Genomic DNA, 18,044 nt, shown 5'->3' on the forward strand with positions numbered 1-18,044 from the left:
GGGTCCCAGCTGAGAACAAAGTTTTAGGAAGAGCTACAAAAAATGGACAGGACTCAAGATGGGTTCCCAGCCTCACAGTCATCAAGGCCTGATGAACCCTCAAGTTGGGGTTTGCTCAATAGAAGACACGGTGCGTTTTCCTGGGGTCTCTCTGAAAGCCTGAAGGCGTGCAGTGAAGATTTCCAACCCTGTGCGCGTTCATCTGAGTTCTCAGTTAAAGCTGTTGTAAATCTGCCTTTGAAATGGAAATAATTTCAGTCTCAGCAAAGCAGTTGGGGATGGAGGGTGTGGAGTGGATGAACAAAAGCATGGAGGCCTGCTTTTGACCTCTTCTGCTCAGCCAACAAGCTCCAGCGCATAGCTAATCAGCCAGCCCTCTGGCTCTTGCTGTTTCTACAATGGCTAAGTCCCTGCATTTCTGGGGCAGAGCTAATTGCAACCAGTCTGTCCCATTTATCACCAGGTCTGCACTCTTACTTGTCAGACTCCATGTCCCATATTTTGCTTCAGAAAATATGGTCACCATAGCTGTTTCTTTGTGGTCTAAAACTTCCCAGAAGATAAATCTGACTGTCATATCTATCTGTCTGTCTGTCTATCTATCTTTCTATCTATCTGTCTTTCTATACACACACATATAGAGAGAAAGAAAGTATGAATTCTGCTGTGGTGGCTCCATTCTCCCTACATAAACCAAAACTTCACCCTGGATAAAAGCACACAGGCTTCTAATCCCCTCACTTTCATGACTGCTTCATGCATATTAGAATAGTACATTTATTTATTTATTCATTTGATTTAATTAGGTTCATACTCTGGAATATTTTTTATGAACAGTAGTTGAACAAGTGTATCTCACAGGGTGCAATCAAAAAGCAACTTTATTCTTTCCTTCAGACCTGTTCTCTGGGTGAGTTCTTCCCTGAACCTGGATGTGATCTAGGGCAGATAACAACACTCCAAGATAATAAAATACTCTCTGGGTGCTTCCAGTCTCAGGAAAGGTCTTGCTTCAGTAATTGAAATGTCCAGTCATTTTTAATTTAACTTTAACCAAAGCTTCTCTCATCAAGCTTGAACCTGCTGCTGTAGGAAACCTAGGATGGGAAAGAGAGATGTGTTTCAGCCTTCCCTCCTTCTTCCCATCTCCTCCTACTCACCAGGCTCCCTTCAGCCTCTCCTATAAAAGGAAGAGGGGAATGCAAGGAAAACAAGTTCAGGGTAGGATAGATCTTACTTGGCTGGTACCCAGATATTATAGCATCGGTCTCCTCTGGCCGCCATGCATGTTGAAATCTCATGCTCTCTGGGCTAGGAGGATGACCACACATGATTCTTGCATTGGGTGCTTTCATGGGTTCTTTGGAGGCACCTACTGGAAATATTGATAGTTCTTGTGAACTGGGTAGCAGCCGCTTATGTTACTTCCCTCATACCTTGGGAATACAGTGGGATTACAGGTGAATACACTCACCACGTTGGACTGTCCTTTAGGGCAGGATCGGAAATGACTCCTGGGGAGATGGGATGAGCCCTGGGACAAGACCCAAAGGGTAGTGAGCAGAGTGTGGACCGGATTTCAGGCCCCCCAAGGAGAGTTCCCTTGTGTATGACACAATTTGCACTAGTCTGCAATGGCCTTGCCCCTAGCCAGTGCCTCTCAGGTTGGGTCAAACTCCAGCATTTAGTGCCCATCAAACTCCTGGGGACAAGTTCTCCACGAGGTGCCCCTGAAGCTCCTGTCACAAGGACTGACCCTTTCTTCTTGGAAGATCATTGAGACACTGTTGATTTCCTTGCCCCAACTCCTGTCCTCTCTGACCTCTTCACCTTCACCCCCTTTTATTCCCTTAGGATGGTTGAGGGTCTATGTGCTGCAAACTTGATTTTGCTTTTTAGGGTTCGGTGGCAGTTGGGAGGAGTTGTTTGTTTGTGTTACCACACTTTACGTAAGATACACAGGGAGTCTGGAAACTCCCTTCAGAATATGGAGGTAGAGCACATGCTTAGCATGCATGAGGTCTTGGGGTCAATCCCCAGTACCTCCTCTAAAAATAAGTAATAAATAAAACAATTACTCCCTCCACCAAAAAAACCCTAAAAACAAAAGACATATCCCAGAAATCACATGACACACTTCTGTGTACAACTTACTACACAGCACTTAGTCATTTGGCAACAACTGGTTGAAAGAAGCTAAGGAATGTGGACTTCATTCCAGATGTGAACCCAGCTACCAATCAGGGGTTCTACTACCAAAGGAGAGGGACAGAAGGTATCTTGAGAGAAAACTGCAGTCTCTGTTAGCAGGTGGAAACATGAGTTCAATCGGGATTTTGTCACAGAGGAAGAAAGAACTAAATTCTGGTTAGGCAACAACAGTGGGTCCTGAAGCTCTGCCTGGGACTTGGGTCCAGCCAGAGACTAGTCAGTAGCTTAGTGGTATCAGAGACTCTGGTTGGACATCCTGTGTCACACAGCCATTCCTGGAACTTGACGGTAGAGTCATCTGAAGCCAAAACTCATAATTGAGAATTGAGGATGGTGTGGTTCCCTGAAGGTATCTGTTTCTATTTTTTTTTAAACTTTTAAGGGTTCTTTATACATTAAAGATTGAGGACATTAAGCTTTTATTTGCCTAATGTGTTGCAAATTATTTTCTAGTTTATCATTTACCCTTTACCATCATAGTGACATTATTATAATTATTGTTTTGACATATGGAAATTTTACATTTTATATAATCAAATAGTTTCTGCCTTTACATGCTTTTTACTTTTATGTTAGAATGATCTTTCATAACCAAACTGACAAGTGTTTACCTATGTTATCCTCCTTCTCTGATTGAATTTTGTATCAGTCAGACGATGCATTCTGTTGCGCATGTAACAAAAATTCCACTTACAATGGCTTAACACAAATAGAGATTCCTTTTTCTCAGGTAATAAGAAGTTCAGAGCTGGTTTAATGGACTTATTATATCTTCCAGAATCTAAGCTCATTTCACATTTTTGTTTGATACTCCTTAATTATACAATTATATAGCTCTTCCTCAAGCTCATAAATGACTACTGCAATTCTAGGCATCACATCTGAAGTCCATTTAAAAAGAAAGAGAAAGGGCAAAATATAAAAGCCACATGCCACCTGAATTCATCTATTTTATGGGATAATCAATACCTTTCCTGAAGATGCCATCTGTTAGATTTCTCATTGGTCAGATCTAGGTAATATGGCCACCCAAAAGACCAAGGGACTCTTGAGGAAGTAAATATTTTTATCTGAACACATTGCTGTCCTGAACAAAATTCGATTATTTTATTAAATGAAGGAAAATGGATATTGGGTAGACAACATCGTCTGCTATAATTCTCCATGTATAATTTTTGAAGGAACTAACAATTTTTTCCAATTAGTTAACCAACTTTCCCAGCATCTTTACTGACTAAGACATTTTTTCTTCATTGACTCGGCATGTAACTTTATTATTTTCAAAAGCTTACAGAGGTTCCAATTCCAGGAATGGCAGGGCAATACCTAACAGGCCAAATTTCCCCAGATAACAAACTGGACTAAATATAGAAAACAACCATTGAAAGCACTGGAGAGAAGAAGCAAAAGCAGACAAACTGGAGAGTTGTTGATACTCAAAAGAGGGTAATGACCCTAGGTGAGTTTCTCAGTTTCATAGCTTGTTGCCTAAGGGCAAGCCCCAATCAGTGTCCTATTTGGGATTGAAATCTGCCATCTTACTACCACGTAGAACCAGAAGGCAGGGTCTGGGGTTTCTGCAGCAGCCAGAAAGTGAAGGGAGACGTCCCAGAAAGGAAAGAGCCACAGTGGAAGAGCACCAAATTCTATATATGAACCCTTCCTAAATCTCTGTTCCCTGAACTACTCACAGGCAGTGCAGACATCAAGAAGCCCAGTTAAGGCTCAAATAATTAAAAGAGAGATTTTAGCTGGTACCTGCTGCATGAGACACAGAGTTTCAGCTGAGATAACTGCCCACCAAAAAATAAAAAATAAATAAAAATCAACACTCTTTGGAGGACAGGATTCAGAGGCTCTTAAAATATCAAGAATACAATCAAAAATTACTGCACATAGAAGACTAGGATATATGACCCATACTCGGGAGGAAAGACAACCAATGGGAATCAATCCTCAAATGACCCAGATTTTAAAATTAGCAGACAAGGATTTTAAAGTAGCTGTTGTAACAAGGCTCAGCTAAGAGAAGGTCTCAGGACATTTCTACTCCCTCCTCCTGGAAAGAATAGGTTATGCTATTAGGCATACATCCACATGTCCTCCAAAAACGGAGTGCGAATTAACTAGCCTGATAAAAGGAAGAAAAGTGGTCTAGGCTAGAAAAACAAAGCCAGAAATTTTCATTCCTCTTGCGTAGAAAGTAAATCAATGATAGGTTATTGTGTTGGTAGAGAGCTCTTGCCAGACTCTTGGATTCCGGTGCTCTTGGGTCAGAGGTGGAAGAGTTAGCAGCCAGAGAATTACATGGCTCTTTTGTAATCCCACTTATCTAGCACCCTTCCTAAAAATATAACTAATCCCTCCCCAATGGAAGAGGAGTTTCTTTTATACCTTAATGATTTCTCTCTTTCAGAAATTCAACACAGCATGATAATCTTTTTAGGGAAGAGAGTGAAACTGAGATTCAAAGAGTAAGAGGACTCCAAAGGGGTTTCAAAGGCTGCTACAGATAAAGCACAGATCCACTCTGTTGGAGCCGAAATGGGTCACCTTGTTAACTTATTTCCTTATCATTTAGGGAAAATATCTAATCCACTCATTGCTGCCTATTCTGCAAGCAAGTTTGCTCTGGATGGGTTCTTCTCCTCCATCAGGACAGAATATTCCGTGACCAAGGTCAATGTGTCCATCACTCTCTGTTTCCTCGGCCTCATAAACACAGGTAAGGTCAAGAGATTGGAATAAATGGCCTGCAAATGGATTATCTGTCTTCCCATTGTAGGTAAAGAGGGTGCTGAACTCCTTGGCGTCATCGTGTGTAATGCACTGAGAGCCAGTGAGACCACTAGTCCCTTTAATGGACCTTCTGTCACTAGTGGAGCCCCTGACTACACTTTGACCCTTCTTTGCATTCTGACCACTGAGTATGCTGAGTGACACCACACTCATCATCCAACCCTATTTTAAACACCTTATGGCCTCATGAACACTCAATGGCCATTACTTTCCTATATGAAATTTATCACACACAAGTTTTTCTTAATTACATCACCAGTAATAAGACACATCGATACCATGAACCCTTTGATACGGTGCAGTGAGAAAGACACAGTATCATTCTGGGGGTGTTCTTGCCAAACATGCATAACCTCACACCAATCATGAGAACAATGGACAAACTCAAATTGAATGACATTCTACAAATCAGCTGAACAGTACCCTTCAAAAGTGTCAAGGCCATGAGAGACCAGGAAAGACTGAGGAACTATCAGAGACAAAGACAAGAGGGAAAAGAAGAAATTACTGCCAAGTCCTGGATAAGGTCCTGAAACATAGAAGGATATTAGTGAAAAAATTAAGTCTGCAGTTTAGTTAGTAATATTGTTCCAATAATATCGTATCTATTGTTGACAGCTGTACAGTGGTTATGTATGATGTTATGATTAGGGAAAGCAGGGTGAAGGATAAAAGGAAAAACGTTGCACAATTTTTACAACTTTTCTGTAAGTCCAAACACAAGCTTATCTAAAACATGTGGCAAGTATGATAAGAAAAACTTTGCCTCATTGAGTAAATTGAGTAGCAGTTACAGAATGAGAGAGAGAGAACAAACAATACAAAGACACGAGTGAAGCAAGAAAGGATGGAGGGAGAACCCAGTGAGAAGGACATGGAAATTTGGAAGGAGAGAGCAGGTAATTGTTTCCTTCCAAGTGAAAGTGACTGGTGTTGACAAGGGCACGAAGGCCTCGGTTCTTGTCCACCTCTCCTTTTTACAAGCCGGTAGTCATTAACATACAGCACTCTGGTTTTGCCCACTGACACCTCCCATTAGCTACGGGGTCATCATCTGACTTCTGTCCTCATTCTGCTTCCCCATGTTGCTCCCTCACTCCAACCAAAACACCCAAGAGAGAAGCATGATTCAACTCTCTCTAGCTGCCCCCACAAACCTTGGTCCAGGAAGACGGGCCCACACGAACAGGGGCCTCTCTTGGCCCAGTGGGCCCCAAACAGACTCAGTTTTCTCCACATACTCTTGATAGGACCCATGGGCCTTGCAGAGCAAGCACTGGCAAACAGCCCCCAAGAGCTAAGCTGTTGGTGTCTGCAGGCCTTCCCCCACGTGGACTCTGCTAGCCTTGGATAACCCCTCTTCCCTTGTCATTCTACAGACACGGCCATGGAGGCAGTGGCCGGGATACTCGATGTAAAACACGCGTCTCCAAAGGAAGAATGTGCCTTAGAGATTATCAAAGGGGGAGCTCTGCGCCAGGAGGAAGTGTATTATGACAGCTCAGTCTTGACCTCTCTCCTGCTGGGAAATCCAGGGAGGAAGATCCTGGAATTCCTCTCCTTAAGAAGTTATAATATGGAAAAATTTATTAACAACTAGGTACTTCCTTAGGGCTGAGCATGATAGCAGAGCTTGGGACAATTCTGCCTGAGACTGATCCAAGTTCCATCACGAAGGCATCTCCCCAGAGAGATAAATGAGTGTCCCCAGGGGCTTGCCAGTCACACATCACATCTCACAATTTGATGGAGTTGCTCTAACACTTGTACAGTCGAAATGTAATTATAATGAATGTCGTGAACCAGCAATTGTGAAATTGATAGTAACCCTAAGTATAACTGCAAGGTAGCTACATCAAATTTACCTCACATGTAATAATGGTTATGATGCTTAATGTTAACTTAATAAAGGTCACAGACACTTTATAAACTCATACCTGGTAGGTAGCTGTAACTTCAGTTCATTCAGTATGGTTCCATTAAAACCATAACCTATACCTGTGAAGTTTTTCAATGTACCTTTCTTATGTTGTGATCTGAACTTTTTATCTGTTCTTAAATTGAAGAAGTTTTATTTATTCTTCATTTGGTGGACATAATGTCCTTAGCATGTTGTACATTTCAGATACTTTTTCTATTATTTTCTTTTGCTCCTCTGGGAAGGAGGACATCTGAGTATGAGTCACTGGGGCAAACCCAGTGGAAACTTGAGCCACAGAACCCACGTCTGTTCATTGTACTCAGAGTGCATAAAGCATCTATACTTTACATATGAATGCTCAACAGTATATGAGAGGTTTGCAGAGGGAGGGGTTGGAGTTCAAATCCTGCCATTCACACATTTACAGTCATTCATTCATTCATTCAACAAATATATAGCAAATACTTGCCAGGCCTCACTTGACTAAAAGCAAAGAGGAAACAAAACATCAGCTATGTCAACAACTTGTTTACTTGGCCAGCAGATAAGAGATGGCAAACTGAATAATTTTAGCAGAGTCTAATAAAAAGGAGACTATTTACAAAAATGTGGACAATGTTACGGGGAAGTCACAAAAGGTCAAGCAGTATGTAAGGGCTAGATGCTGCAATTTCCAGCCCTCAGCCCACCATCCGGACAAGAGGAGGGGCCTGTTATGAAAGCCCAGATAGAGAGAACTGCTTGCAGAGTGCCACACACTCCATTTAGGGATGACATTCCATTTAGGGATGCAACCGGCCCACCAGGGACCATGAAGGAGGGGCCTGGGGAATAAATACCCCAGCCTCACTCTTCTCTCCCTCTGAGTCCTCGCTGGTATTTTCTATTAGCTGAACAGAGGGGCAAAGAGCAGAGCGACGTAAGCCATAGAGGTCAACCTCCCCGCGCATAGAGCAGGCTGGGAAAGGATGGAGAGAGCTCTGGAGGGGCAGATGGAGTGCACCCAGCACAAACCCGACACTCTGAAATGTAGGCTTTCCGTGGGAAGTGATGCTGGGGCACAAGACGTGGGCCTGTAAGTACAGGGGAAGTTTCCTTTTCTCGCCTCTTAATCTAAATGGCTGAGCAGCAGAAAAATTGGAGTCCGCTGAGCTGCCAGCCAGATGGACAAGGAGCTGGATCTAGGAGTGTGGATATGGCTGGACTTTACTTAGAAAGAGGTCCTTCCCAGGCTGCGCCCAGTGCTAGGGAGCAAGGGCGACCTGAATGCACCTGTGCGTGAGAAGACAGACCAAAAACGTGAAGTCTGGTTTCTGACTCTGTAGCATAATAATACAAACACACACACACACACACACACACACACACACACAGAGATACTAGTAAAACCTGGTCTAGTAGACGTCAGTTTTTGACCAGGCATATTAACACCCCTCAGTCTCCTGTAGAAACGAGGTTCCCTCTTCACAGATTTTGTTGACAAGGTGGAGCACAGAAATTCCTTTACTGAAGGGTGGGGACGACATTCAAAGCAAGTTAGAATTTGCATGGGCGGAGGTTAAACCTCTTACTTACTGAGGCTTTCCCCAGAGTCCCAAAGGGATGACGTCAGCACTTAGGTCTGAAGACTGAAACCACCGACACCCTCAAAGTTTGCCGCCTTCACCAGCCTGGACATTACAGCTCCCTCGTCTTCGGTAGCCTGACTTTACTACTCCAAGTCGGTCCAGGAAGATAAATGTTGAAAACAATTTAAAAATGCTCAACGTTTCAATGGACAGCATCAAATGATTATTATTCTTCAGGACTCTTTGGAGCCCTGACCACAAATCCCTGTCTTCACTGTGGTCACCAGTCTCCAATGATAGCCTCATGGTCCTTCCCTAGTCCTTATCAAGCCACCACCCTGAAGGCCCACCTTAAACCAGACTCCAGTACTTCATCAACAGCCCCCTTTGCCCTCCCCATTCTGAAAGGATCTGCACCCTCAACATGGTACTTCCCTTTCCTGGAATAGCAAGAAATTGAGCTTTGTCTCACAACAGGCAGGTGCAGTGATCTTTTCAGAGAGCTCTTCACAGGAGGGTCCTCACCCGGCTCCTCACCTGGCACCACTGCCCCTTAGAGCTCTGCCCCGTCTCTTGGGAGCCAAGCTCCAGTGTCAGTGGTACCAGTATCACGATGGCTCTTGTCATCAGATGACTTCCACTTAGAAGACCCAGGCTTGCCTAGCTCACTTTATCTTGTATGTGCCGGGGCATCTGTATTTGCACTGTGTGTGGAGCCCAGATGCTCATCACTCTTCACCCACAGTGACACAAAGATTCAGCACTTCTCTGTGGATTCCCAAAGCAACTCCACTCTCTCTGAACATACTGTGAGCAACGTCACCTTTTCCTAATGTTTCAGAGGCGGGAGGGAAGACTGGGTTTACACTCAATGGATGGGCATCACTTAACTCAGAAGGGCCCCCGGGCCAGGTCTCTGAATTTCAGAGTGCCTCCTACTGGCTCCACCTCTTTCCTGACTCTGACCCCGAGAGTGTGCAAGCCTCCGACCTCCTCTGCTCTCACATTTATCATGCAAAGTGGATTCTGACTCCAATCTGAGGCCACCCAGCAATATTTTTTAACCAAAATATTCTCTTACCACAAGGAATTCTTGTAATAACTGTTAGGAAAATTACAAGCCACCAAACACTACATTTGTGGTAAGGGCTAACCCAAACCCCAAAACTGAAAAAAACTTTAATGTCTACCCATAGGACATCAACAGTATGAAGTCACTATATCACGATAACAAGGGATGAGGTAGATTTATATGTACTCACACAGAAGGGCCATCAAGACACACAGGTAAGTGTAGTAAACAAGTTGCTCACAAATATGTACAGCATCACCCCATTTATGTTAACAATCTTATATATGTAATATTAACATAGTACATACAATGGGGCGGCGTGTGCACACGCACGTGTGTGTGAGTGTACTGAATGGGGAGGCTAACTTCTCAGACCTGACAAATCAGGGATGGCTTCCCTCGGAGGAGCAGACCTACTATTCCTGTAATGGCAGCGTTATGGGTGGAATTGTGTCCCCCAAAAAGATATGCGGAAGTCTTAATCTCCAGGACCTCAGAGGAACGTGGACTTCACTCATGAGTCTGCGGGCTGGGCAGGGCTCAGAGAGGGGAGTGCGTTTCTGCTCTGCGCAGCACAGCTGGGGGTGGCTCTAAGGCCAGGAACTAGAATCATCTGCAGGCTCGATGGAGCATGTGGCTTGTGCCCAAACCGGAAACACTCGTCCAGCTGGAGCCGGGACAGCTGAGGGCTCCCCGGGCACCTCTTGCTTGCCGTGGCCTCTCCACATGGTCTCAGAACAGCAGCTTCAGCGCTGCTGGACTTCTTACGCGGTGGCTCCGGGCTCCAAAGGCACATGCCCTGAGGGACAGGGCCAGGGGGCTGCTTATTGCCTTTTCTGACTGACCATGTGCTGTTAGCGGAGCAGGGATGGAGCTCTACCCCACTGCAAGGAGAGGACTGCAGACCCCACCTCCTGACAGAGGAGTGTCACATCACACCGTAAGAAGAGCACGTGGAATAAGGCACGTGTTGGCCTGGCCTCCTTTGTCAGCTCTGTGAGGCAGGGAAAATCATAAGGTGTGTGGGTGGAAGTACCAGACACAGGATCCAGAGCTCGTCCACAGGGTGGGGCGGGAGGCTGATTAGGATGAAAGGAGACACACGACGAGACAGGAGCATGAGCGGATGACAAATTTATAGCCAAGGTCAGATTAAAATTAGTTTTGCCTTCAGCCTGAACTTTTAGGGTCCTCCTTAGGCCCAAAGACATATTTGGGTCAAGGCCGTCGACTTCACGCGAGAGGCTGACACCCTTTGAGCTGAGGAACGAGAACACCTTCTGTCTCAGGGAGTACTGGTTCCGCCCTCCTCCCCAGAGGTGGCACAAACAAGCTGTCCTGTGACTTTCAAGTCCTTGCAGGAGGAGAGAGGTATTGAGCTGGGCCTTTAAGAATAACTAATTCTGCCAAGAATGTGGGCAGTGAAAGTCAGGGTGGGTGGTGGAGCTGGCTGTGCAGGTTTGAGAGAGCCGATGACATCTATCTCTTCTAATACATATTCAGTATGTCAACTGGTGGCTTTAAATCGGCCCTGCGAGAGCATCCACATCATGGAAGTAGGCTGATGTTACAGATCGGGGCTTTGTTCTTTTTCTGGAGAGCCAGCTGTTAAGCATTTACCAACACACCCTTGGAAAGACCAAAGTTTTAGTTTATTAACTACCTTAATATTGTTTCACGGCTTCTCTCACTTTCCCCATGCCATCCAGTAAGTGATAAGTGCACAGAATCAAGGAGCAGCTGATTTATACTGAGCACAGGCTGAACGCTTTGTTTGTTTGTTCGTTTGTTTGTTTGTTGTTTTGTTTTGTTTTGTTAAGTGAAAGTAGGTCTATTCAGGAAGATACACTCTCCATAGGCAGAACATGGGCCATCTCAGAAGGCAAGAGAGGCAGCCAGTCTGAAGTCTTAATCTCACAAAACAGCTACTCCACCTTCAGCATCACACTGTGATTCAGGCCCCCCAACCCACCCAAAAAAGAGAGAGAAACACAAAGGGATAAAGGTGTACACCAGCTGAATCTGACCCCTGTTAAAGAGCCAACAGGGAAGCCCCAGCCAGGATGTCCACTCCCCTCTTGTGGGCTAGTCATGGACCACCCCATCCCTTCAAAAGAGGTTGAGCAATGGAACTTTCAGCTGAGCCCATTTCCACCCCAAATAAAAATGGGGTTCTGTTAGGCAACCGCAAGTGTCTGTCACACATGTAAACCACCTCAGAAGCAGGTCTGAGACAGTCAGAGCGGAAGGACACAACCCCTAAGATGCCAGGCTCCTAACTGTGGAGACAGGAGCCACGCCCACTGACCATCTGCAAAGTCCTAATGGTCACGGCTCCCCTCATGCTGGAGGACATCCTAGGCCTCCCACTTCTTAAAACATCCCTTTGAGAAACTCTGAATCCCTCTCCTCAGTAAAGAATGTAAAGCCCTCAATATCAGGTAGCAGGGAGCCCGGAGGTGACCTCAGAGGCGGTGACTCACACTGGCACAGAAGAGAGTCACCCAGCTGCCGCTCGCTCTCAAGGACGGCTAAGTCCCACCCCGCCACCAAGCCTGTCCACACAGGCTGGGCCTTTCTCCTTGGCTGGACTGCTCCGGGCCAGCATCTCAGACCTTCCGGAGAGCCCCCAGCAAGCTTCAAAGATTCTCCAGAGCAGTGGTCTCTGACACTTTGGATCCCACACTTCATCATTAAAGACATGATGAGGCATATGTATTTCTGACAGATACACAGTTACTGTTTACATAATATATGCATTTAATATTTATGAACACAAAACATATGCAAAAAATAGAAATCTTAAAAAGACAAGATAAAAAAGAAGTTCTAATATTTTTCTTCCCCACCCCCCAGTCGTTCCCCCAACATGTCCCTTTTGGAGACCATGGCTCTAAAGCTGTGCTACAGAAAGACGTCAGCGTAAGTTATGCTACTAAGCAGTTCTTTGGGACCTAAGTTACAGGCCAAACCCCGTCTTGGCCCAGAGTGAGCTCCCTCCCCTCTCTGAGGGTGCTACTTGTTGGGGAGAGCCCATCACCCGCTCCGGCATTGCCTGCTGTCCAGGAGATCTGCCAGCAACCCCCACTCTTCTTCATTAGTGCCCAGCCCAGAGCACTGGGACACATATGTTAGTCAAGTCCCAGAAGCATCCCTTAATTTCTCAAAGGAGGTGTGCGAACCAAATTAACTGGCAGTGTGGAGGGAGAAGAACACATCAGTGCTCATGTGGTCTCACACTGTCTCCAGCCACTCCGCCTCAGTGTGCCTCTCAGCACCCCGAGATCTCCATCCCACCCAAGGGTCACCAGTTCATGGAGGATGCCAAGGAAAGCCAGGATATCCCTCACCTGCTACATCCTGCCCCCTCTCAACAGTTCTTAACCTGACTTCTCTAGTTGTTAGACTCACAGCTTTTCTACTTAGACTTAGAATATGTCTACATTGTCTAGCTGTTGCGGGGGAGACAGGGATGAAGACAGGGCTAATGTGAAAAGAAAAGGCAGACAAGAAAAGAGAGAATTTTCAAAAAGATAAAGTAGGACTTAGAACTCCAGTGCCCACAGGCAAAAAAAAAAAAAAAAAAAAGGCAGGAGAAGCAGACTTAAGTCTGCACACAGGGTGAGGACATGGACCCAGAGCACACCGCAATGCTACAGAAGAAAGGATAAGGGGAAATGGATTCCTAAAAACAGAAAAGTACCAGATGAACACCTGCTGAATGGGAGGCTTTGGAGACGGGAGTTTCTGGGAAAGAAGACAAGGAAACCGAAGCCAAAGCGGAGGGCATATTGGGAGGGCATACGCAACCAGAGGGTGGGAACTGGGGACAGGTCTAAAGACCCACACACACATTGAGGCCTGAAGGACCCAGGAAATGGCAGTGTTGGCTGACCGGGGACTGTTGGGTCAGTGTGCCCGGGACCTCCCTCACACTGTCCTTGACCAGTCCTGTGGCACCCGGAACTCTGGGTAACAGAGTGGACGCCAAAGCCACCCCATCCCACGACGGAAGAGAGAGTAGTCCCACCCAAAGCCTCTTTTTGCTTTCAGGGGTGGCAGCGCCACCCAGTGGCTGACTGCGGTGGTGCGGTGGACCGCTCTTCACCACAATTTCTTCCCCCAGTTCGCGCCCAGGCTACCACCACCTCCTCTACTGCGAGCCTTCTTGTGAGTCACCTTTTAGGGCAGATGAACAGACCTAGAGGAGGCGGGGCGACACTCGAGCGTCTGGTAGGGCCGCCGGGATCTAGAGGCCTAGGGCACCACTGGCGTTTAGCGGTGGGGAGTCAGAGCGGGTCAATAGCGACAGCTAGTGGTCATCCTCCAAAGCAAAGTGCTCTGGGCCTCAAGGGGGAAGAAATGTCAGGATACCGGGAAATAAAGAGAGATTCTTGGCTGCGAGTGGAGGCTGCAATATATCCAAAGCTATCCTTGGGTAAATTGGCCCATAAGAAACCTAAACTCCTTCAAGTGATGTGCAAGGACCCTGGCCATCTCCCAAGACACATCTCAGGCCACCTGCTCTGCTTCTGATTCCCTGTGGACATGAAGCTGCTGCTCCTCTGAAGGCACCCAGCTATTCCCACTGTACCTGTGTCCAGGCCATCTCTTCTTCTCAGAATGCTCTTCACTCTCCCCATAGTCGGCTTACCTCCTGCTCACCCTTTGAGATTCAGCTCAACAATTACCTCTGCTAGGAAAACTGTCCTCCCCTCCACCAGGGCCCCACCTCTCAAGGCTGGGATGGGTGCTTTACCTCTCCTGTGCCTCTATAAATTTCTATATTTATCTATCACTGGAGATTACTACATGCAAGATTTACCTTTAAAGTTATCTTATGTAACTCCATCAAGGGACTCGCTGTAGTGTACTCATTGTTGCATCCCTGGTACTGAACACAGAGCTTGGCGTGTAATTCATATTTGAGAATCAAAGGACTCTTAGACCCTAATACTGGAAAGGCTCTAGAGGAAACTGAGACCCATGGAGGCAAAACAACTTTGCATTTCAGGAGAGAGGTATAGGTGGATCTCAAGGTCATTTCTCCAGATTCCAGACCATTACTCTCTTCACCACTCCAACCTGGTTTTGCCCCTTTGCTAACACCCAGCAGCACCAAGCCATCAAGCTGTTAGGAGGGTCCCCCCTCTCCTGACTTTGCCTTCTCCAGCAGCGCTCTGAACCTTAACTCTATTCCTTCCTGCCCACTTCTTGCAAAACTTTCTCATCAGAACTAAACTGCTTCTTCATGAAACTGCTCCAGCAAACCCACTCCTGAGATTTTCATCCTAAAGGAAAGATTTGAAAAGGAGAGAACACACAACTGTGGTTGATTGGCTATAAGAGGCAGACCTGTAACCTGTCTCCTGACTGTCCTCTATAAAGCATACATTTATGGTTTAAACTTCAACATCTTAAAGTAGATTGAATTGTGATTAATATGTTGTTGCTACTTTGGGGGACACAATACCTGCCTTTTCACAATGTATTTTTTAAAAAACCAAACACACACAACTGCATGCATGAAGATGTACACTTGCAGTATTGTGGTAAAAACTAAAAATTAGAAATGAATAAAAATAAAATTTTGAGGGGGAGGGTATAGCTCAGTGCTAGAGTGCACGCTTAGCATACAGGAGGTCCTGGGTTCAATCCCCAGTAACTCCATTTAAATAAAATAAATAAATAAAACCTAATTACGTCCTCCCCAAAATAAAATTTTTTAAAAATTTGAATGATTTTCCTCCATAAAAATCTCCATATGAATCAAATTATCAGTCACATCAGGCAAAAACTAAAAAGAGTATCAACACATTGGGATGATTTGTTTCACTTCACTTATTAGCAAACACTTCCAAATACTTACTATCTTCAGGCGCTGTTCTGCTGTATGAATGTTACCTTATTTAATCTTCAGAACAGCCCTGTGAGGTCAGTGCTGTTATGATTCCCATGATTTATTTCAGAACACATTTGATTTGGTCCAATATAATGTAGAAATTAAATGGCCTACTAGATACGTATTTAGTGGGGTGGGGTGGGGGGCACTCTATGAGGCACCTCAAATATTTTTCTTCCACAGAGACTAATGTAACACATATTCTTAGAAGAACCTGGTCGGGGGGGAGGGTATAGCTCAAGTGGTAGAGCATAAGGTCCTGGGTTCAATCCCCAGCACCTCCTCTAAGAATAAATAAATAAATAAACCTAATTACCTCCTCCCACCAAAAAAAGAAGAAGAAGAAGAAAGAAGAAGAAAGAAGAAGAAGAAGAAAGAAGAAGAAGAAGAAGGAGAAGGAAGAAAGGAGAAGGAGGAGGAGGAGGAGGAGGGGGAGGAGGAGAGGGAGGAGGAGAGGGAGGAGGAGAAGGAGGAGGAGAAGGAGGAGGAGAAGGAGGAGGAGAAGGAGGAGGAGAAGGAGGAGGAGAAGGAGAAGGAGAAGGAGAAGGAGAAGAAGAAGAAGAAGAAGAAGAACCTGGTCAGCTGAATTGAGTTGAGTGAGTTTAAAAATTTACATATTTATACTTTTGCCATCCTCCCATGGATGGAGAGGGTACACATGTTTACTAATCTTTCAAGGTGATCTTCATTTTAAATGTTTTTTATCCTATGAATATACTTATGAAATTACATCAGACAAATTATATCAGACAAAAATTCACTGAAAGTACTGCTTCACATTCATACAACTGCAGGTCCAAGTGAGGACCCACTGCATCAACCATTAATAAGTCACAAGGACAGATGCTCCAAGTCAGAGGTGTTGCTAAAATAATAGTGACAGGTAACATTTATTGAGTGTTGTGTAAGTGTCTATATCATGCAATCCTTAAGTAATCCTGCAGAGTAGGGATTATCATTATAGTCACTTTATAGAAGCGGAAACGGAGATGCAAAGAGGTTAAATAATTAATGAAAACAGGCAGTCAAGGTAAAGCCAGGCTTCCAACTCGGGCAGCCCTACTTCCCAGCACCTTTGCCCTGGGCTGCCTGCCACTCAGGGCAAAACAGCAGCTCTGGTGAGTAGGTGTCAGATGTGACACATACAGTAATCTTGTTCCAAAGTTGAAGGTTATCACAGCTCTGAATTTATCCTTGTAATTACAGAAAATTATTATAACTCATAGTTACTTTTCTTTTATCTATTAAATTGCATTAACCAGTGATTAATAATTATCCTGAGCAATGCTAGGTAGACATGGTTACCACCCAATCATAGGGAAATTATTAAACAGATCATGGTGCACTAACATTATGAAAGATCATGACAACACTAAAAGGTAAAAATATGAAAAATGTAAAAATGTGAAGACTGTAATACAGTATTGAGTGGAAAAACAAACACATTAACTGTAGATTCACTACGCAAACTCTGGTTAAAAAAAAGATGTGTGCATTCAGATAAAAACTAGAAGGTGGCGGGGGGGGTGCCAAGATGGCAGAGTAGAGAGACTCACAGCTCGCCCTCTCCCACAAATACACCAAGAATTACATCTGTAGACCCACTGAATCGCACAGAACACCTACTGAACTCTGGCAGTGTCTCTCGCTTCGAAATACAGGAGGATTCTCAGAAAATCCAATAAACAACAAGTTCATACTGTATAGCACAGGGAACTATGTTCAGCACCTTGTAGTAACTTACGGTGAAAAGAATATGAAAACGCTTATATGTATGTTCCTGTATGACTGAAGCACTGTGCTGTGCACCAGAAATGGACACAACACTGTAGACTGACTATACTTCTCTCTATAGATATATACATGTATATATAAAACTAGAAGGGGGTGTGGAAAATATGAGATTAATTCATGTTTGAGGGGTAAGATGAGGTCTTTATTTTTCTATTTTAAAAATTATTTTAATGGTATCAGATTACAATTTTTGTAAAACTGAAAAAAGAAAATTGAAGAATATCTCAGTGCCTTCTGAGCCATTTCTCCACCAAGCTGCCTTCATAGTCGTTCTTCAGAGCACACCTCTGGAATGCTCTCCCCGGAGCAGGCTGACAGCAGGCTAACGTGTCAGCGCTTTGGTGAGGTCAGTTTTGGTTCTGTTTTACTGCATCAATTTCAAATATTCTCTGTTAGGGATAGTAGATTGTGCTGAGTATAAAACAGATCAGAAAGCTAAGTGCAGAATGGTGTGAAATGCATAGAAAAGGCTCTGAAGGATATTACAGTTTGGAATGTGAGGCCATCAGTGAAATAATTGGGATAGTTTAACCAAAGTTGTGGCCACACACACACACACAAAAAAACAGTTTAAACCACAAAGGAAAATTGCCAGTTTCAGAAGGAGGATAACACTATTAAATAGCCTGATTTTACTAGAAAGCAAACGTCTGTGGAATGACAGTGCTAGTGAGTCCAGGCACTGCTGTCGACGATCTCAGAATTCTTGGCTTAAGACAGAGGTACTGGCTCTGACTACCTAGGCTATCATGGAAAAACAATATAGAAATGAAGTGA

The 18,044-nt window shown here is 44.6% G+C and overlaps 2 protein-coding genes across 5 annotated transcripts in view; one reads left to right on the top strand and one right to left on the bottom strand.

Moving 5' to 3' along the window:
* Positions 1–7,004, top strand: part of HSD11B1 (hydroxysteroid 11-beta dehydrogenase 1) — a 32,595-nt gene extending 25,591 nt beyond the window's left edge. For both annotated transcript variants that reach the window (XM_072948485.1, XM_031689997.2), the window contains 2 exons: positions 4,793–4,936; positions 6,390–7,004. In XM_072948485.1, the coding sequence (XP_072804586.1) occupies positions 4,793–4,936; positions 6,390–6,610 (365 nt within the window). In that variant the 3' untranslated portion in view covers positions 6,611–7,004. The remainder of the gene's footprint in view (positions 1–4,792; positions 4,937–6,389) is intronic.
* Positions 1–18,044, bottom strand: part of LAMB3 (laminin subunit beta 3) — a 141,357-nt gene that overhangs the window by 93,745 nt on the left and 29,568 nt on the right. The window lies entirely within an intron of this gene.

Source organism: Vicugna pacos, chromosome 23, assembly GCF_048564905.1.
Source record: "Vicugna pacos chromosome 23, VicPac4, whole genome shotgun sequence".
NCBI lineage: Eukaryota > Metazoa > Chordata > Mammalia > Artiodactyla > Camelidae > Vicugna > Vicugna pacos.